General features: G+C 44.5%; 1 protein-coding gene across 3 annotated transcripts in view; it reads right to left on the reverse strand.

Annotated features, from left to right (window-relative positions):
* MYBPC1 (myosin binding protein C1) overlaps positions 1–22,320 on the reverse strand; it is a 216,669-nt gene that overhangs the window by 62,167 nt on the left and 132,182 nt on the right. For 2 of the 3 annotated variants that reach the window (XM_033952330.1, XM_033952329.1), the window contains exons 18-26: positions 19,643–19,805; positions 15,823–15,929; positions 13,848–13,984; positions 10,505–10,664; positions 5,433–5,537; positions 5,117–5,305; positions 3,854–3,988; positions 2,249–2,650; positions 898–1,296 (exon numbers count right to left, since the gene is read on the reverse strand). In XM_033952330.1, coding sequence (XP_033808221.1) covers positions 898–1,296; positions 2,249–2,650; positions 3,854–3,988; positions 5,117–5,305; positions 5,433–5,537; positions 10,505–10,664; positions 13,848–13,984; positions 15,823–15,929; positions 19,643–19,805 — 1,797 coding nt within the window. The remainder of the gene's footprint in view (positions 1–897; positions 1,297–2,248; positions 2,651–3,853; positions 3,989–5,116; positions 5,306–5,432; positions 5,538–10,504; positions 10,665–13,847; positions 13,985–15,822; positions 15,930–19,642; positions 19,806–22,320) is intronic. The other variant, XM_033952331.1, reaches the window with a different exon arrangement.

A 22,320-nucleotide genomic window follows, 5' to 3' on the forward strand; every position in this document is an offset into this window, starting at 1 on the left:
TGATGTCAAAATGGCAGGTCTTCCAGTTCCTGGTGCATCCTGGAATGCACCAGGATGGGCCTTAGGCACCTGAGATTATCAGGTCCTTAGGTTCCTCCCAGCATATCCCAGGATGCACTAGGTAGGGGCCTAAGGCTCTGATTGGCTCAGGTGCCTATGGCCCGCCCCTGTGAGGGGCCTTAGGCGTTTGAGCCAATCAGGGCCTGTCGGCAGGAGGGACTGGGCATCATTCCTGCTGTCTTCTTCTGCATAAGGTAAGGGGACGGGGTGGGTACATGGGGGGGGGGTCAAGATGGCCATGATCTTTGCGGTGGGGGTTGGGAGTATGGAAGGGGTCTGGGTGGCTGAAGCATGAGGGAGTGGGCATTCCTCCTGCTGACAATATTCACAGGGGAGTTAGGACTGTAGGGGAGTCTGGGTTTCCAAGATTCTGACAGATCTCTGTGAAACTCATTTGCATGCAAAATTGATTTAACATCAACCGCTGTTTTGAAATCGGACAATTTGCCAGCACTGTAGCAACCCGACGTATTTTACCGGCGCTATTAGAGAATCTGGGCCTCAGTCCTCAGGACACACCTAGACATTCAGGTTTTTTTAGGATACCCACAATGGATAAGCATGAGATAGATTTACATCCAATGGCGGTGATGCATACAAATTTATCTCCTGCATATTCATGGTGGATATCCTGACAACATGATTGGCTGTGAATGGCCCAACCCCTGCCCTAGGCACATACCCACTATGTTTCATGGGAAATCTGGCCCCTGGTCTCTGGATGCTTTCCTGTTACAGTTAAATAGTAAGGAATAGAACAGACTTCCCCTTGAGGAAGGTATCAGTCGTACAATCTGACCACAAAATCATATTTACAGATCACAATATCTTGTTTACCTTCCTCAGGCACTTCCTCAACGATATCGTCCGCATCCATCCCTTTTATATGTAATATGGCCTCAACACGTTTCTCTAGATTTGTCAGTTTATCTTGCTCAGGAATACTTTCTTCATCTTTGTCGCCTTTATCTTTATCAGTATCATCTTTCTCCGGATGTACGGCATGCAGCTTGGCCAGTTTTTTCTTGGTGGTTTTTTTGAGCTTTCTCCAGGCTCTTTTAATTTCCGGGATGGACCTATCATTGCCCCCTACGGCATTAATTTTGTCCTGGATGTCTTTCCATAGCTTCTCTTTCTCTTCTTTGCTGGTGTCAGGACTAAACAGCTTGGGCCCAAGTTTGTCAATGTTCTCCACTAGAACATTCAGCTCCTCCTCGGTAAACGGCTTCTTGTCACCTGCGCAGCCAAAATAGAAAACCAAGAGAATCCCATGTGAAGCAAGCAAGGGTAAAAGATAGTGGCGTAATGAGGGAGGTTGGCATCAAGTTTATTAAAATTTTAATATACCGCTGCACCGTTTGAGTGCTCCCTCCCCCCATGTACCTCTTGAAATGCTCACCGACGCGAGCAGCATATTCCTCCTGTAGTTCATGCCAACCTTGGCTCCCTTCTGACTTCATGTGCTGGTCCCGCGACTAGGACGTGACCTCAGAAGGGAGCCGAGACTGGCGCGAGCGGCAAGTGGAAGATGCTGCAAGCGCAGGTAACCATTTTAAAAGGTACACGGGGGAGAGGGGGACACAGAGAGGAAGACAGGCGCCAGCACCTGCGCCCCTATTATAACAACACCTGGGGCAATCTGTCCCCTGCCCCCTAAATATGCCACTGGTAATAAGACACACCAGGCAGACAAGTGGAACATATAGAAAAATAGCTCTTTACGGTAGAAATACAGGATTCAACACAGGCTGTGTTTCAGCTGAAGTTATTTACAGTACATGTTATATCTTAATTTTTTTTTTTTGGGGGGGGGAGGAACTGATGTCTTCCATAAATTTGGGGGATCTTATCATGCTTTTAAAAATAATGCCAGAATATGTCATGCTTCAGAAAATAAAACCTTCACTAGGGTGTTTTGTGACTGAATTTAAAAACCAAGAACTGGCACAAGCACGGCCCTGAGGAAGATTTCAGTTGGAAGAGAGAAACATTAACCCCCTCTTTTACAAAAATGCAATAGCAATTTCTAGCGCAGTAGGCCCCGCTGAGTGGCCTGCGCTGCTCCCGATGCTCATAGGAACTCTATGAGCATCGAGAGCAGCGTGGGACATTCAGCGCGGCTCCCCGCGCTAGACACTGCTATCGCAGTTTCGTAAAAGGAGGCCTAAGATCAAAATATCTCATTTACCTTCATCCAGTAGGTCATCCAAGTCGTCATCTAGTCCTGGGATCCCCTCCGAATTTTCAAGCTCTATCATGCGTTCTACACGCTTCTCTAGAGGCGTCAATTCTGGGGTCGTAGAACCTGCTTCACCTGCCCCTGGCGCCTTTCCTTCCTCATCGCCCAGCTTGTCCTTGGTCTGTTTCTTCAAATCGAGCCACTTCTTTTTGACCTCTGCAACGGACCTGTTATTGCCCCCCACAGCGTTAACTTTGGCCTGGATATCTGCCCAGATTTTGTTTTTCTCCGCCTTTGTGGTTTTGGCAGAGAGAGCTCCACACAGCTGGGGCCCAAATTCGGTGACATTCTGCACCAAAACATCCAGCTCCTTCTCTGTAAAATCTGGCTTTTTCTGCTTGTTGGGTGCTCCTGCCGAAGATGGACTAGGCTCAGACATATTTTTTTTCTACACAAAGCATTTAGGGGAGGAGCAGCCTGCATAGGACAAGGCTTGTGTGGCCAAATGGCTCCATGAACAAAGACATTTCTATTCTGTGCGACACTCAATCATTCTGGAAGTTGTAGTCAACTGGGGGACTACAATCACAAATCACTGACTACTCAAGAAGGCAATTAAAACAAAGGGCCAAATTCTATAAATGGGGTCCCAATTGTAGGTGGCCAACTGCTGTCTAACCAGCCAATCATGATGCACTTTTTTTGAAGAAAAACCTCTCGAGGCAGGTTACCTACATTGGAGGCATCTCCAGGAGCCTAGGGAGATGCGCAAGCCTGCCTAAGCTCGTCTACGGTTAGGCGTGGGCGTGCCTTGGCCTGGAAGTAGCCTTAGGCAGGTCTAGGTGGCCGTACGTACCTCCCTAGGCCTGCGGCAGACACGTACAATATAGGCCAGCAAAGTGCTGGCCTACATTGTAAGTAGCCGCAGCCGCTGAGCTTATCGCAGTAAGGGATCTCCCTTGTGCGATTCTCAAAAGCCGCTTAGGGGGCTTCTGTGACTGGGTGTCCCATACAGAATCCGGGCCAAAAAGTCTGGAATGGAGGAAAATACCCCAGTGTTCATGGAGCCATCTGGTGAACCTACACAAACTTCTACAAAATTTAAACAGATGCAAATTAGTAGAACAGAAGTTAATGTAACTTTATGAGGATTACACGGAAAGGGAAATTTTCATTACATTTTAGTAAAACGTTAAATCATTTTGTAGGTAAAAAAAATAGCCAGTTAAATCTTTTGAAACCAATACATGCATTTAGTAAAAGTTTATTTTGTTACAGTACGTAGAATATTATTTTGATGACTTGATTTTTTTTTGATAGATATCCAAATCCACTAGGTGATGATGACACCACTGCAAGAACGTATCAGAGGAACAAAATACATGTCATTTAAAAACAGTATCCTAACAAAACTCTTGTCTAGCTACAGACAAGGCCCATAGTGGAGCAATTCTACATAACTTCCCCAAATTTTCTCCATTTGATCCTGAATTCCACATGCTTACCTTCAAATGCTACAAAGTGGTATACACAATATATGGAATAAAATCAGTTGCACATGCAACATAATGCAATAATTGGCTGTTCATTAGCGTTGTAATTGTGGGCACTTACCTCCTTCAAAACAATACTCTACCACATATCCATCTAAGCCTGCAGCACCAATATGGTCTGGTGGCCTCCATTTCATTGTAACTGATGAATCAGTGACTTCATCAACAACCAGCATTGTGGGGGGACTAGTTACAGCTAAAAATAAAAAAATAAAAAAAGAGTGATGAGCGATGAGTGACGTTCATTAAAAACAAACAAAAAGACAATAAGCAAAGAAGTAGAAAGCTATTATGATATATATATATTTTTTTTTTTTTTCAAAAATGGCTGCTTCTTTTTCTGGATATAAGTGCCATTTTTAATATAGTATACCAGTGTCTCTCAAACTTTTTTTTTTTTTATCTCCGGCACATTAAGGGCTCCTTTTACTAGACATTGGGACACTGGATCATATGCTGTTCTATTGTCCTCTGATACTCAGCTTCTGAAGTCGATATGGGGACAGATTAATGAAATACTCGATTCAACATTTCCACTGATGTATGAGATGGTCATATGTGCATGTCAAGCCCCCAATGGATCATTATAAATGTCGGCTATTCTTGATTATGACAGGGATAGCCATTCAGATGATAACTAGAAATTGGAAGAGCTCTGATCTTCTCAACTTCCCTTTCTGGTGGGCAAACTTATGCTCTAGTTACAAATATGAAAAAATGAATGCGAAATTGTTAGGGAACAATAAGGCATTTAAATTAGTGTGGGGCCCATTGGCAGCTTTTATTGCATCTATATAACCAATATCTATCTTTAATATAGGTTTGTTTTCCATGCACATCCAGGATGGGGGGTGGGGTGGTATTTTATAGTACTAGAAATAAGTATGTTTTACTTTATTGATTAGTAAAAGGGATATATATATATTGCACTGTTCATACTTGAAAATTAATAAAGTTTTTTTAAAAAAGGGCTCCTTTTACTAAGCTGCGATAGCGTTTTTAGCACGCGCAGAATGTTAGCATGCGCTAAACCTGCGCTATGCGGCTAGAACTAACGCCAGCTCAATGCTGATGTTAGCACCTAGCACGCGCGCTAAAACTGCTATCGCAGCTTAGTAAAAGGTGCCCTAAATGGAGCAAATGTTTTTTCATGCCCCCTAGAGGGGGTTAGTCCAGTGATTTTCCACTTCTTTCGTTCTCTATTTTTCCAACAGTATATTATGCCTGACACTATTAGACAAAACTAGAAATACTTGATGTCATACGGTAATGGATATTTTTTTTCACACAGGCTTACTTTCCAAAGATCAACATGGTTACTCACCTAAGGGAACAAAAGCTTTTGAGGGTAAACTTGGTTTGGAAGTGCCTATCGAATTAACAGCAAATACACGGACTTCATAAGCTACACCTTCAATCATTTTTTTGGGTTCGAAGGTTGTCTCTTTAGAGAGGTCGAAGTTCAGTCTCATCCACCTGGAGCTCTGCTTCTTTTTCCTTTCAATGAAATAACCTAACGGACCAAAATAGAAAATCAGGATCGGTAGTACAATCTGAAATCTGTGAAACAAGGAGAACCTAGGAAATTGACGTCATTCAAACAGACTCAGCTTTTCACTGAAAAGGATCCACTTGTTTACCTAAGATGGGACACCCGCCATCGTACGCTGGAGGATCCCAGTGCATAATGCACCAGTCTTCTCCCACTTCAGGAACTTCAGGTTGTGGAGGAGGATCTGGGACATCTGTTTCAAATGAGATAAAATAATCTTGATTGTCATAGATAATATAGATTTATCATTTTCAGTAAATATACCATAACAGCCTTATTTGCATGTCGGTTTATGAGGTTATAAATTTGTTTGAGATGGGTCTTATTGAATACCTTTTTTGGAAAGTTGTATGACATGCTTTTTTATTATGTAGTTTTCATGATGTTATAAATTTGTTGTTACCGAGTGTAGTTTTTTCTTGGCTTTGTTTGGTGATGGTTTGTTATTGTATGTGTTGTATTTTATTGGCTTATGTATGTAACTTTGGAACCCATGTAGCGCTGTTGGATTTGCGGGATATAAATATTTTAAATAAATTAAAAAAAATATTCTCATATTGTTTTAGTGGTGTTCCCTGAATTAACTGAAAGGTAATACACTATGGATGAACTGAGAGATTTAAATAATTATCACAGGAATACGCTATATGTCAGTTTTGGGGCATAGTGGTTAAAGCTACAGCCTCAGCACCCTGAGATTGTGGGTTCGAACCCACGCTGCTCCTTGTAACCCTTGGCAAGTCACTTAATCCCTCATTGCCCCAGGTACATTAGATAGATTGTGAGCCCACCGGGACAGACAGGGAAAAATGCTTAAGTACCTGAATAAATTCATATAAATCGTTCTGAGCTCCCCTAGGAGAACAGTATAGAAAACTGAATTAAAAAAAAAAAAATCAATAAATCTTTCCAAGGGAGGTAAAGAAGCTTTTACTATGCTGACCATATGAAGAGGAATCAAAAGAACTTGTGGGTACTAATACCCTCCCCCTAAAACCTTGTTTTTGCTCGTAGTGTAGTCCTCAGGACATACCTAGCCAGTCAAATTTGCAATATACCTACAGTTAATATGCATGAGATAGATTTACATAACATAGAAACATAGAAAAAGCGGCAGAAAAGGGCTATAGCCCACCAAGTCTGCCCATTCCAAGTATCCCCCCCCTGAATTTACTCCCTTAAAGATCCCACGTGAGTATCCCATTTTTTCTTAAAATCCGTTACGCTACTGGCCTTTATCACCTGGGGTGGGAGTCTGTTCCAATGATCCACCACTCTTTCGGTGAAGAAGTACTTCCTGGGATCGCCATGAAACTTCCCTCCCCTGATTTTCAGCGGATGCCCTCTGGTGGTTGAGGGTCCCATGAGCCAGAAGATATCATCTTCTGACTCGATGCGTCCCGTGATGTACTTATACGTTTCAATCATATCTCCCCGTTCTCTTCTTTCCTCAAGTGAGTACAGCCGCAACTTCTTTAGTCTTTCTTCATACGTGAGATCCTTGAGCCCCAAGACCATCCTGGTGGCCGTTCGCTGAACCGACTCGATCCTCAGCACGTCCTTTCGGTAGTGTGGGCTCCAAAACTGAACACAGTACTCTAAGTGAGGCCTCACCATGGCTCTGTACAACGGCATCATAACCTCAGGTCTCCTGCTGACGAAACCTCTACGGATACACCCCATCATTTGTCTTGCCCTGGAGGAAGCCTTCTCCACTTGATTGGCAACCTTCATATCCTCGCTAATGATCACTCCTAGATCGCGTTCCGCCATAGTTCTAACCAAGGTCTCACCATTTAGTACATAAGTTCTACGGGGGTTTCTCCTGCCCAAGTGCATTATCTTGCATTTTTTAGCATTGAAGCCTAGCTGCCAAGTTTTTGACCATTGTTCCAGCAGCAGTAGGTCGTGTGTCATAGAATGGAGGTAATGCATACAAATCCATCTCATGCATATTCAGTACTAACATGTGTTCAGAGACAATGATCATTCTGCCTCCTATCTTTGTGCGCCATTTAAAGCATTCCCCCCTAGACCAGTATTCTATAAAGGGTGTTCCATGTTAACAGCCCTTTTTAGAGTAGCACAAGAGTAGATTCCCATGCCTAACCTTGGTTGCCAGCATTTATGCCTACTGAAACCTGGTCCCATTTCTGGCAGTTTGACATGCAAATGATAATATCCTATATTTATAACATTGTGCCTAAGCTCAATTTCCCCTTTATGTTTTTCAGTGGTTTAATTACTGTTCTTAAGCCACCTATGACCATGAAGTATCTTAATTGTTTCATACACTGATGTACATTTGAGAGAGTCATTTTGTGTGTGGTGCAGTGGTTAAAGCTACAGCCTCAGCACCCTGAGATTGTGGGTTCAAATCCCTCGCTGCTCCTTGTGACCCAGGGCAAGTCACTTAATCTCCTCATTGCCCCAGGTACACTAGATAGAGTTTGAGCCCATTGGGACAGATAGGGAAATATGATAAAGTACCTGAATGTAAACCACTTAGGATATAATTGGTATATTAATAATAATAAAGTCATTTTTATGCCTTCTGGACATGCCACCTACATATACCGCGCAGGCTTTGTACTTACCATGCTTAGAAAAAGGGTATCAAAAACCTGAGACTTAGAGCCTGATTTACTAAGCGTTTATCCTACAGAATGAAAAAAATAGCCTTAATTAATCAGGCTCTAATTAATACTAGGGCTGCAAGTTAATCGCAGTTAACTCTGTGATTAATTGCAATCCAGCAACTTTTCCCCCAGCCATAATTCAACATCGTCAGTCCCTTGCACTGATCTGCTTTACAGATGGTGTTCTGTTGCTCCATGGCAGAGGCAACATTGCAGATTTGCTGCACGGAGCTTTTCCTCTGACTGATCTGGCCTGTGCAGAAACCGGAAGTGATGTCAGAGGAGGCAGGAAGGGCCAGAGGGAAAGATTTGGAGCAGGCTGCAGGCGGAGTATGTGCAAGACTACCACTGCCAAGGACCAAAAGGAGACCACTTTTAAGGTAGACCAGTGGAGGGGGGAGGGGGAGGTGGCAGATGCCAAATTGTGGGTACAGAAAAGGGAGTGAAATGTAGACCGCGAGCAGAAGTGGAGAGGCCACCAGTAGGATCTATGGCCAAGGGGCACTGGCATAGCGAGGGTGTGAGGCATCTGAGGTGGTGGCATCCCCCTCGTCCTTTTCTCTGCCTGCGCCCGCATCTGGAGTACTGCAACCAATATTGGTCACCGTACCTTAAGAAGGATATGGCGATACTTGAGAGGGTTCAGAAAAGAGCGACACGTTTGATAAAAGGTATGGAAAAGCTTTCATATGCTGAAAGATTAGAGAAACTGGGGCTCTTTTCCCTAGAAAAGAGGAGACTTAGAGGGACATCATAGAGACTTACAAGATCATGAAGGGCATAGAGAAAGTGGAGAGGGACAGATTCTTCAAACTTTCGATAAATACAAGAACGAGAGGGCATTCTGAAAAATTAAGAGGGGACAGATTTAGAACCAATGCTAGGAAGTTCTTCTTCACCCAAAGGGTGGTGGACACCTGGAATGCGCTTCCAGAGGGGGTAATAGGACAGTGTACGGTATTGGGGTCCAAGAAGGGATTAGATAACTTCTTGAAGGAAAAGGGGATAGAAGGATATAGATAGAGGATTACTATACAGGTCCTGGACCTGATGGGCCGCCACGTGAGCGGACTGCTGGGCACGATGGACCTCTGGTCTGACCCAGCAGAGGCACTGCTTATGTTCTTATCTACAACTTCTTGCCCGCAACAGTGTGGGCTCTCCTTCTAATGTCAATTCCTAGTCGCGGGACCTGGAAGTAACATCAGAGGGGAGCACTGAAGCCGGCGTGAGCAGTAAGTTGAAGCTGCTGCTCCTGCCAGTGAAGAGATAGAGGTACAGTGGGAGGGAGGTAAAGGCACATGCGTGATGGGGGAGGAGTGGGAAGGAGTGGGGGAAGAGAGGTGCCGGCACCCTTTCCCAGCTAGTGCCAGAAGCAGTCTCCCCCCTCACCCCCCTTACTACGCTACTGTCAAGAGGGTGATCTGGGGGTGAGAGGAAGGGAGATTATCAGTCCTTTATGGAAGGGAAGGAGGATGGGATTTGATGTACTGCCTTTCTGTGTCTACAGCCAAAGCAGTCTATCCACTATGTTTCCCCGAAAATAAGACCTCCCCCAAAATAAGCCCTAGCATGATTTTTGGGGTAGGTCTTAATATAAGCCTTATCCCCGAAAATAAGCCTTAGTTGTAGGCAGCTGTGTTTCCCCCTGACCCGCCCACACCACACAGCCGAACCGCAGAACCCACACTGACCCTCCATCCTTCCCTCCCAACCGATCCCCGCCAACCACAACCATAAATACCTTCCGGCAGAGGAGTGAGCAGCAGCACTCACAGGCTGCTTCGCGGCCTTCTCTCTAGGTCCTTCTGTGTACTGATGACATCATCAGTAACGCGGCACACAGAAGGCCCCAGCGAGAAGGCTGCAGAGCTGCCTGTGAGTGCTGCTGGCCTGATGCTTCTCTGCCGGAAGGTATTTATGGTTGCGGTCGGTGAAGATCGGTTAGGAGGGAAGGATGGAGGGTCAGCAGGGATTCCGTGGTTTGGCTGCGCAGCGGGGGCAGGTACTCAAGGGTTCTGCTGCACGAGAGATGGAAGGGAGGGAAGGATGGAAGCTGGGCAAGAGTTCTGTGCACAGGGGGATGGGAGGGAGGGAAGGATGGAAGATGGGCAAGGGTTCTGCTGCACAGGGGGATGGAGGGATAGAAAGATGCTGCAGAGGGAAGGCACAAGGGGATGGGTGAGAGGGGAGGAAAGATGTTGTACATATAGGGGAAAGCAAAGAGGAAGAATTGGGGTGAAGGAGAGGAAGGGAGAGATGATCATGTACATGAAAAAAATAAGCCCAACCCGAAAATAAGACCTAGTGCCTTTTTTGGGTCCCAAATGAATATAAGACATTGTCTTATTTTCGGGGAAACATGGTATTATACCTGGAGCAATGGAGGGGGGTTAAGTGACTTAACCAGAGTCCCAAGGAACTGCAGTGGTAAATAAAAGATCTTTACTTGTGAGATGAATTGTGATGAAAAAATGTTAAGCAAAATGCAGCTCTAATTAATACCTTATATCCTACGTACCAACTACTTTTATTTTGATCTCAGCTGATGCTTGGCCGGCCTCATTCTTTACCAGCATCCTGTACATGCCTGTGTCTTCCTTCTCAGCTATGTCAATAATCAGAAGGGCGCTGTCGGAGAAAGATTCCGCACGTACTCGGCCACCCGTCTCTGTGATCCACTAGGAATCAAAAGTATCAAACAGAAATTAGCAAAGGAGAAAGCACCTAGTTACAGTGACTACCTTGACAATATTAGTTGAATTCTGCTAAACTGCCTGGGGCCTCTTTTTTGCCGATTCTAATCTGGCAGCTATATACAAAATTCATATATTTGCATGCACCAAAGCTTAATGTATAATGACAGTCCTGACAGCTGGATCCACACTAATTGGCAAGTGACACATCGAAATGGACGCTAATTGGAGTTAATTGAAAGTTACATGCATAACACAGAAAGCAGGATTCTGTAAAAAGAATGCATCAGTTGCAAAGGGAGATGGGTGGGAAGGGTCAGATTGGGGGCATATGTAGCCACTGACTTGGGGAAAGGGTTGCCTGCTGTATTAACCCATAGAGTACATTTGAGTTTTCGGACATAGGGGGGGGGGGGCACCTTGTAAGTGAAGGATCATGAGAAGAGTTTCTAGAACCCAGGTATGCTTGATGGGGTACTAGATTTGGGACAAGAAATGGCTTCGGAGTAGAGACATTTGATTAAGAAGGGACAGAAGGCCAGAGTCGAGGCCAAATGAGTTCCCTAATGGGATGGAGGGGTGGGGGAAGATGGCAGTGGATGCACTTGAATGGGAAAGGAGGGAGAGAAGATGGGATCTGATGGGGTGAATAACATTCAGTTGAGGATGGGCTAGGGAAGGTTTGGATGGCTGGGATGGTTAAGATGGGCTGGAGTGAGCTTTGATGGAGACTCCAGTAGATAGGACCTAAGCACACTACTGGGCAGGGCTCTGGGTCTCTGGCCCAAGAAAACGGATCATTTATTTTAAGCTAAATAATTACTTTATGGAGCAGGTATGGTTGGGCAGACTGGATGGACCACTTGGGTCTTTATCTGCCGTCATTTACTATGTTATTCCTAAAAGTTAGGTGCATTGTTTTAGAATAAGCCCATGTGCACATAACTTAGGTGCAGGCACTTAGGTTTGGTTTTAGCTGGTCTAAACGCTTGCATCTAAGTCATGCATTGCATACCGATGTGGACCTACACCTATGTTTACCATACGTTAATACACTAATACATTTGTAAACCCAACCTGTGAGGTCAAAAACTCTTGCAGAACTGGTGGAATTAATCAGTGAATTAATCAGTTTAGGATTCTGGTTCAAACATAACTCGGATTCTTGAAGAGATGAATGAGAAAGCCATCGTTCTGCTATAAGACAGCGGGTTAATTGCAAGCCAGCAAATCTGCTGCTGCATGTGTCAAAAAAGCAGTGCTTGGTGCCATTTTTAAACAGTTCTTATATGGAGATTAGTTGCTTGTGACCTACCCGACCTTTGTTCTCAAATTGCTTTCATTGGCAAATTAGACTTTTGATGCAGGCCAGTAGGCCAAAACATAGGGTTACCAGTCCTAAAAGGAGGCACTCTGTCCGGGTTTTGAAAAGCCTCCTCAAATGGCGTTGGGCAGGGAGGAAGTCCGTGCATGCGAGGAGGTCACGTGTGACGTCACTGCATGGCATCCGCACATGTGCGGACTTCCTCCCTGCCCGACAAGAGCAGGCAGTGGGGGACGGGGCTAGGGCATGGCTGGAGGCGGGATTAGGTTGTTACAGGGCAGGGATGGGCGGACGTAGGCGGGCCTGGGGGCAGGTCTAGGGGGTCCGGATTTTCTGATTGGAAAATCTGGCAACCCGACCCAAAACATGACTCGTGTCGAGTCATCTAACTTTTGGCACACCGTTGTCTAATAAAGCTGTGTATGCTGTCTTTGCTATAACTCGGTTTGTTTGCCGGCCACCCCATTGGTTTCTGTTGGGGGTCAATATTCAGCCATCGGCAGTAAGACTTTTGCTCACCACTGATGATGTTATTCCTGGATATTCATAACTGGGACCTGAGCGTGCTTCGGTTTTCAATATTCAATTATTTTTAAGCTGGCTAACACATAGCCACTTAAGTCAATGTTCATCACTTAATTGGCCATGGGTTATCACATAAAAATAGGACAAACACTTATGTGGTTCCTTTCATGCTCTAACCCTGGCTGCTTAAGTGCTGAATAAATGCTGGAACGCCCCCAAAATAGCTGACTTTGTGTTTGGCACCAACCGCGAAATTCAGCGGCACTTAGCTAGTTAAGTACCACTGAGTATTAGCAGTTAGCCCCGAACAACTGATTTAAGCGGTCAGCTGTTGGCTAAATTGTTTTAAATATTGGGTAGGGTTTTTTTTCCTATCATTTCATTTGAAAAGCACAGAATATGTCATTGACATACAGTGGTGTAATGAGAGTGAGAGGTACCCGGTGCGGTGGCGCCACCCCCCTACCCGCTCCTTCCCCGCCCCCTCCTGCCGCGCATGCAGCACCTTTTTAACGTTCCCAGCATGAGTAGCAACCCCAACCTGCTGCTCGTGCCAGTGTCGGCTCTTCCTCTGACATCACTTCCTAGGTGCAGTCCAGGAAGTGATGTCGGAGGAAGAGCCGACGCTGGCGCGAGCAGCAGGTTGAGGTTCCTGGTCACTCCAGGAACGTTAAAGAGGTACAGGGGATGGGAAAGGGCGCATGTGCATGGTAGTGGGGGGGGGGCAGGAAAGGAGCGGGGCGGGCAGAGAGGAGGATGGGTGCCAGTGCCCCCATCAAGACGGTGCCTGGGATGGACTGCCCCTCCTTACTATGCCACTGTTGATATATCATCAAATAGCGGCACATCCCTAATATACAATCTTTGTGATGCTGATGCTGTGAGAAGGCTAGGTGCCTCTATAGCACTGCTGACCCAGCATGGCCTTATGAGAAGGTGTTGACACTGGCCATCGGGACGACCCAGTCCTGCTATTTCACTTTCCTCAGATGCAGTGGAAGTAAACCACAAGCCTGCTGTCCCATCACCATACAGGAACCCATATTTCAATGCTTTCTTTTTCTTCTCCACTGAAAGGCAGACCAAAGTGGGTTTCTGCCAGGTTCTTTTGACAACCAGAACACAGGGCTAGATGGACCATTGGTCCGACCCAGAATGGCTATTCTTATGTTCTTAAAGTACAAAATAAAGGATTAGAGAGAAGAAGCTCTTTTGAATTTTAAGAAGCTCAGCAAAGGTAAACATGGAGTGAGCTTGGTTGTATCCGGATGAATTTGCACAGGAAATGGACTAAAGGAGTTATTTTTTGCATTCCATACCTTTTCACCCCTGGTCCAGGTAACCTTTGGAGCTGGTTCTCCAGTGATTGGAACCTCCAGTCGTAGCTTCGTGCCTGCCACTACTACCACGGTATTGTCAGGGTAATTAAGGGCATCCCAGTGGATTCTTGGTGGATCTATAAATAAAAACATACTCCTGTCACTACACAGCACAATCACAGAAGCAATTATTCTTTCTCAGTTCAATTACTGCAATACTATCTTTTTAGGACTCCACGACTACTGGCTCAGATGCAAACCTTAGAAAAAAAAAAAAATGACTGAGAAAAATGAAGGTAGATAAAGACCATATGGCCTATTTAGTCTGCCCAATCATGCCATCCACTATCCCCTCCATTCCCTTAGAGATCCAACATTCTTGTCCCATGCTAGGGTTACCATATTTTCAGAAGCAAAAACCCAGGCACATGACCCTGTTCTGCTCCAGCCCCGCCCCATTCTGCCTCTAGCCCCGCCCCCGAACCTCATCTCTTCTTCCCTGACCAGCTTCAGCCACGTCTGGAGGGCCTTGAGCATGCCAGATGAGTATGATTTCATCCGTGCATGCTCGGAGGCCTTCCAGACTCATCAGGACTGGTCGGGGCTATCCAAAAGTCCATCTAAGTACCCAGACAGTCCAGGTTTTCCCAGATGTCTAGTAACACTTCCCCATGCTTTCTTGAATTCAGATACACTTTTTGTCTCCACCACCTCCACCAGGAGGCTGCTCCAAGCATTCACCACCCTTTCAGTTAAAAATAATTTTCTGAGGTTACTTCTGAATTGATCCCCTTTCACCTTCATCCTATGCACCTTCATTCCAGAGCTTCCTCTTAAATGAACACCACAACAGATGCTAGTCTTGAGGGTAGGAGGTATCAGGCTCAAATCATTTTAAAACTATGTTTAAATATTTAAAATCATTCATGGCCAGGCTCTAGCCTCAATGTTGGTGACAATGCTTTAGTCATCAAGATCTACACTGACTGTAAGGACAAACATACAATTCCTTTCCCCTCAAAACTTTTTTCAAAGGAAAACTTAGAGTTTTGAATTTGTGCCAATTAGAATTCACTCCTAAATAAAATTAGGTTGTAAAATAATGATATGATCTTTAGGTGGCAGTTAACAACCTGTCATTATTGACACCTGTAGAACATAAGACCCAAGGATACTAGAACATTTTATCAGAATAGGATGAATTTTATTTATTTAGTATTATTTATTCTGTTATTGAGAAAGACATGGGGGAAGCCACTGCGTGCCCTGGATCGGTAGCATGAAATGTTTCTACTATTTGGGTTTTTGCTAGGTACTAGTGACCTGGATTGGCCAACAATGTAAACGCTCCCTTCCTTCTAAAAAAGGGATTAAAGGAGTCAAGATCTTCAGTCAATCTTTGATCTTTAAACTCTCTCAACTCTGGAATGATCTCCCCCCTTTTTTTTAAGGAGTTCCAGTTTGTTTCAATTTTTCCATAAATCTTTAAAAACTACTCTAGTTGCCAAACATTTTGAAAATTAATTCTTTTGAAATTTTGCTATTATCTTCTATTTATCATTTGTAAATCATTCCCTGTTTATTTAATTGCTGTAAACCGAGTTGAGCCTTCTCAGAATGATGATTCGGTATACAAAGTTAAGCTTTAGTTTAGTTTAGTTACTGGAATCGGTAGCATGGAATGTTTCTACTACTTGAGTTTTTGCCAGGTACTAGTGACCTGGATTGGCCACCGTGAGGATGGGCTATTGGGGTAGACAGACCATTGGTCTGACCCAGTAAGGCTCTTCTTATGTTCTTATGTATGTGTCGATGTAATTGTCGTCTTTTCTGTAAATGAACTATCTACATTTAATTGTAATCCACCTAGATGTTAGGCGGGCAAGAAATTTTGAAATAAATAAAAGTGTTATTATCTTATGAAGCAAGCATGAGCTTCATCCATCAATAACTTTTCATTATTTAAGGTGCTTACCTATGATATGAACTTTGGATGGTAGTTTGACAGAATAGAGGTCTGGCACAAACACATAGTCGCCCTCATCCTCAATAAGAGCGTTATCTATAATTAGCTTGTGGATCCTGGAAACAGAGAAATAACCCATTTTGATAGCATATATTTTAAACAGAGCAGAACATTTCAAGTCAATGCAAGGAAAGATATGTGTTTGCTTAACTCTACTGACAGCCTAATCGGTAGCTCCAATCACCACTGAATGAGTATATTGAGCACTGCTGATTCTGCACATAGCAGCATTAAATACACACGGACAATTTAAATACCGTAGCTGGCATTTAAAAGAAACACTGGCTGTAGTGTTTGAATACTCACCTAAATATTTATTTTGCAGACAAATAAGTGCACTTGGTATAGAAACCAGTGGGGTTACACTCCCCCCAATATTCAAAGCTATTTAACCGGCCAGAAATGGCCACTGACCAGTTAAATAGCATTTAACCGGCAATCTGTGACTATTTAGCGTGAGATAACCAGTTATATCTGATGAATATTGGGGGTTAGCAGTTAAAAGTTAACCAGCTATATTGTGTGATATTCAGCATTGACTAGCTAAGTTCAGCAGTCCTATCTTTGACCAGTCAGTGCTGAATATCAGATTAACCAGTTAAGTTATAGTCGGTCAAGAAACAACTGGGTATTCATAATGCTGGTCACTGGAAATGCCTGGCATTGAATATCCAGGCTCACAGCCAACCATGGGACTTAGGCAGGCTGTCTCCCGTGGTCTAAATATCGGGTTTAAAAAGTTCTTGAAGTATCCTTAAAAATAACTTATGTGCTATTTCAAATTCATATTAGCAAAGAAAGACAAATAGTAGTACTTTTTTGTAGAGAATGACACTGGGACAAATTTGTCCCTATCCCTGCAGGAATTCAATTTCCCCGTCCCATCCCCATAAGTTTTGTTGCTGTCTCTCTCCCATTCCTGTAAGCTCTGCCTTATTTATTTATTTAGATTTTTATCCCTTCCTCTCAGTAGCTCAGAACGGTCTACAAGCAAACATTCACATTAGAGTATATGTGGACATACCAGACTATACAGTAGCTTTAAGTACTTGGACATACAAGATAGGATCCTGGAAGGAGCAGAGACGGAAGTGATAGTCCACGTCAGGACAAATGATGTCACCAGGAGAGACTATAACAGGAATACTCTCACCGAACAGTTCAAGATCTTGGGAAGAAAGCTGAAGATGAGGACTCAAAGGATAGCGTTCTCAGAGATCCTACCAGTACTGAGGGCTGATGTGAAGAGGCAGACGGAGCTACAATCAATAAATGCGTGGATGAGGAGATGGTGTGAAGAAGAGGGATTTCACTTCATGAGGAACTGGATAACGTTTTGGGGGCAAGAATATCTCTTCAGGAGAGATGGACTACACCTGAGCACGGTGGGAACTAGACTACTAGCAAACAATGTCAGGAGAGGAATAGAATAAGCTTTAAACTAAGAAGGAGTTGAAAGCCAACAGTTGACCAGATGTCGATGATTCGGAAGACAGTATCCCGAAAGGATACTGAGTGGGGAAAATGCTGGGAAGCCACCAAAGACACAAAACAGGTGATGAAATACCAACAGAGCCAGACGAATCAAGAGGAGGTTAGGACGAGTCTACTACAAGGGGATGACAAAATGGAACAAGAGGAAGGAAAGGAACGCAAGGAGGAAAATAAGAATGCACCACAAGGGGATGACAAAAGAAACAATAAACAGAAGTCTACAGGACAGGAAGGGGACAGAAAGAACAATAAATCGCAAGGGAAAGTAACAAAAAAACAAATCTATCAAGACTTAAATTGTATGTACACTGGTTGGGGGTAGGGGGTTCTTTGTAACCTGAGAGGACATCAGAGTCCAGTCCTCTTGGGGGGTGGGGAGCCCTGTTTGCTTTTGTTGGGGGGGACGACAAATACCAACACTTTTGTCTGCTGTTTGCATATGTTATGGATTGTTGCTTAATAAAAACAGATTTCACTTAAAAAATTGTATGTACACTAACGCAAGAAGCCTGAAGAACAAAATGGGCGAACTAGAAATCATGGCTAAAGATGAGAACCTAGACATCATAGCAATCACAGAAACATGGTGGAACGAAGAAAACAAACGGGACATAGTAACTGCCAGGGTACAAGCTCTACTGAAGGGACAGGACACATCAGAAAAGAGGAGGAGTAGCGCTTTACATAAAGGATGCGTGCGCTAAGACCATTTTTACTGCAGAGGTAAAATAGCCCCAAATCCTATTTTTTGTATTAGTGGCCACATAGTGGACTTCTCTTACAAAGCCATGGTAGAGATTTTCACCGCAGGCTAGCAAGGAACTCATATGAATTCTGTGAGCATCAGAGCACTTACCTTGCCGTCCCATGATAGAAACCTCTACCGTAGCTTTGTAAAAGCTAGCAACTAATTTTTCCCTCCGCGTGTGGCCATTAACCACCACAAATTTTGTAGGTTAATAGCCCGCGTGCTAATTGGTTAGCGTGTAGTACGTAATGCCCTACTTGCTAATGAATTAGTGTAGAAACACCCATTCTATGCCCCCACCAGACGTGTTCCCCAGCACCAAAAAATAAAATTTATTTTTTAGTCCATGGGAAGCCCTCAGTGTGTCAACACTACCCAGCAAGTAAGATGGATTAATTAGAATGCCAAACAGACAGCACAAGCTATAGTGAAATTATGGGAGAAAGCAGTAGGCTAAATCTTTGTGAGTGGACAGTGACCAATTGGAACTGCTTCAAATTCTATCCATCAGGCTCTCTGCTCCAGGGAAGTCTGGATTTTCTCTATCCATTTATTGTCCATAAGAACATAAGAATTGCCGCTGCTGGGTCAGACCAGTGGTCCATCATACCCAGCAGTCCAGTCACACGGCGGCCCTTAGGTCAAAGACCAGTGCCCTAACTGAGTCTAGCCTTACCTGTGCACGTTCTGGTTCAGAAGGAACTTGTCTAACTTTGTCTTGAATCCCTGGAGGGTGTTTTCCCCTATAACAGCCTCCGGAAGAGCGTTCCAGTTTTCCACCACTCTCTGGGTGAAGAAGAACTTTCTTATATTTGTACGGAATCTATCCCCTTTTAGCTTTAGAGAGTGCCCTCTCATTCTCTCTACCTTGGAGAAGGTAAACAACCTGTCTTTATCTACTAAGTCTATTCCCTTCATTATCTTGAATGTTTCTATCATGTCCCCTCTCAGTCTCCCCTTTTCAAGGCAGAAGAGACCCAGTTGCTCTAATCTCTCACTGTACGGCAACTCCTCCAGCCCCTTAACCATTTTAGTCGCTCTTCTCTGGACCCTTTCGAGCATTTATATTTTGGTTAGCAGTAGTAGCTTCTAGTATAGTAAAAAGTAGATGACGGCAGATAAAGACCCAAATGGTCCATCCAGTCTGCCCAACCTGATTCAATTTAAATTTTTTTTAATTTTTTCTTCTTAGCTATTTCTGGGCAAGAATCCAAAGCTCTACCCGGTACTGTGCTTGGGTTCCAATTGCAGAAATCTCCGTCAAAATCTACTCCAGCCCATCTACACCCTCCCAGCCATTGAAGCCCTCTCCAGCCCATCCTCCCCCATCTCTTGATCCAATAAAAAGGAGAAAGACCATCCACCTCCAGAGTCTCTGCATATTCCTAGCATCGTTCTCCGCTGCAGGTTTCTTTATTTTAAATGTAATGTGAAAAAGTGTCATAAACCCCCCCACCCCCTCCCCAAAAAAAACAGACCAAGAAAAATGAAACCAAATGAAAGATTTATATGTCTCATGGCACTTACCTCCCTTTGTGGAATAATTTTACACGATCACTACCCAGAACAGGTAGACCATTTTTGTACCATTTCCCCGACACGTTCTCCGATATCTCACATTTCAGATTAAGCTCTTTTCCGACGTTCACAGTCACATCCGTCAGTGCCTGCAGTACCTTCAGTGGTCTCACTTAAATAAAACCAAAACAAACACATCAAGTGCTAATTTATACAGAATGGGGTCAATTTTCTAACAAAGTTACCATATTTTTTGATCTATAAGACGCATCTGTCCATAAGACGCACCCTCGTTTAGAGGAGGAAAAACCAAGGAAAAAAAATTTCTTCCTCTACAGGGGGGTGCGTTTGGTGGTCTGATGCATCTGGTGCTAAGCAGCCCGCCCACAGCCCGAAGCTGCCCGCACCCGACGCAGCCTGCCCGCAGCCCACAGCCAGAATCTGCCCGCACCCGAAGCAGCCCGTCCACAGTCAGAAGCCGCCCGCAGCAGAACTGACATCAGCCAATCACCGAGCGGTGCGGGACCAGGCAGGAAGTGTAAAGGTCACGCTCCTGTGTCATGCCACTCTGCTTCCAAAGATAGCCATCCAGCAGGAGACCACCGCAACTTAGAAAAGGTACCGGGAGTAGGTGGGAAAGGTGTATTCGCTCCATAAGACGCACACACTTTTCCACCCCCTTTTTGGGGGTGGAAAAGTGCATCTTATGGTCTGAAAAATACAGTACATTAATGTGAAAAAGAATGACTTTATATTTATGGGTGTTATTGCTTTTGGTCATCTTTATGTCACCATCCTAGGGTTAGCAGATGTCTGGATTTACCAGGACATGTCCTCTTTTTAGAGGACTGTCCAGGAATCTAGACAACTTTTCAAAACCCGGCATTTTGTTTTGAAAAGCTTTGAGCTTGGGGCCATGTCTAGAGAGCATCTACACATGCCTAGATGAGACGCGGTGATGTCACACACATGCATGTCATTATTGCATCACACCCTCCAAATGTGGCTCCAAGCTCGAGAAGAGGACGTTTGGGTGGCAGGGCTGGTGCAGAATGGGGCATGACTTGGGCGAAACAGGGTGGGGCTGGTAGAACTGGGCAGGGCTGAGGAGAAGAGTAAAATCATGTAAAATCTGGTAACCCTACACCATTCCTATGACCATAGCTTTCAAAAATTTGTCCTACAGTTCTCTCAGGCAACGAATGGAGATATTTACAGTAGAGAATAACACGGGGGACAAATTTTTCCCTGTCCCCACAGGAACTCATTTTCCGGTCTTGTCCCGGCGAGTTCTTTTCCTGTCCCTGCCCGATTCCTGCAAGCTCCGTCCTCATCCGCACAAGCCTCAGACACTTTAAAATCCTAAGTAGCAACATTCTAGAGCTCAGATTGTGATGTCATAATGCCTCATTCCACCAATGCCTGAGCTCCGTCCTCATCTGCACAAGCTTCAAATTCTTTAAAATCATTAGCAGCATCATTCTAGAGCTCAGATTGTGATGTCATAATGCCTCATTCCACCAATGTCTAAGCTCCGTCCTCATCTGCACAAGCCTCAAACACTTTAAAATCACAAATGTGTGAGGCTTGTGCAGTTAAGGCAGAGCTTTCAGGAATGGGGCAATGACAGGGACAGTGAGAAAACTCGCGAGGACGGGACGGGGAAAAATTTGTTCTCATGTCATTCTCTAATTTACAGTCATCTACTATAGCAGGTGTCATTTAAATTTATAAAATCTGAAAAATGTGAAATTTTGATAGAATTAAGCACAATTTATTATGACCTCTGGAATTACAAGAAAACGGGGCCCTTTTTCTAAGCTGTGGTAACCACTAACTCATACTTATTGCAGGTAAAAATCCACTACCATAGGGCAAGCTCAGGTGTCCCACAGTAGTTTTTGGGTCTGTGCGTGCTTTCCTCATGCCCAGTGCTAACTGGACAGCGCAACTCCATCCCCAGGTGGTAACTGATGGGCACATGGTTCGCATAGGAACCCTTAGGGAAAATCCGAACCCATGGTCACGCCCCCAGGACCGCCAAGTTCCGCCTCTTTCCTGCCCTGTTCCACCCCCAGCCCTGTCACCACATTGCATCCGATGCGATTATGTTGGAAAGCTGTTCAAATCCCGGACAAAGTGCCGTGTTTTGAAAAGCCGTCTGGACCCCCGGACATGTCCTCAAAAGGAGGACATGTCCGTGGAAATCCGGACATCTAGTAATCCTAAATTAGGGCCTGATTCTCTTTAGGATGCCGATCTTGGTGGCTGCCTAAGAGGCATCCGCTATTCGCATGTCAGTCGCACATTGGCGTCGTAAAGAGAATCACGTCTGTGTTGATGAACTGATGCCTTACACGAAGGCCACCATTTTGCAGGCCTACATGTAAGGTGTCTGTCTCGCACCTACAGAAATGAGTAGGGATGCTTAAGTACACCCAAGGCCATTTCCGGGTGAAACCATACCCATGCCCCCACCTTGGGCATGGTTAAGCATCCCTATGTGTCTCCGTAGACGCACTATAGATGCCTACAAGTTTGGCATCCGTCCTTGCACAATTTCTCTTTAAAATACGTGCGTCCCGATTGGCTACCAGATGGCAGCCAATGGCAGATGACACCTACCGCCGTCTGTAATCGGGTCATACGTTTTGAGGGCCAGGCTACTGTCTAAAAAATAGGTGGCG

This window comes from Geotrypetes seraphini, chromosome 7, assembly GCF_902459505.1.
Source record: "Geotrypetes seraphini chromosome 7, aGeoSer1.1, whole genome shotgun sequence".
NCBI lineage: Eukaryota > Metazoa > Chordata > Amphibia > Gymnophiona > Dermophiidae > Geotrypetes > Geotrypetes seraphini.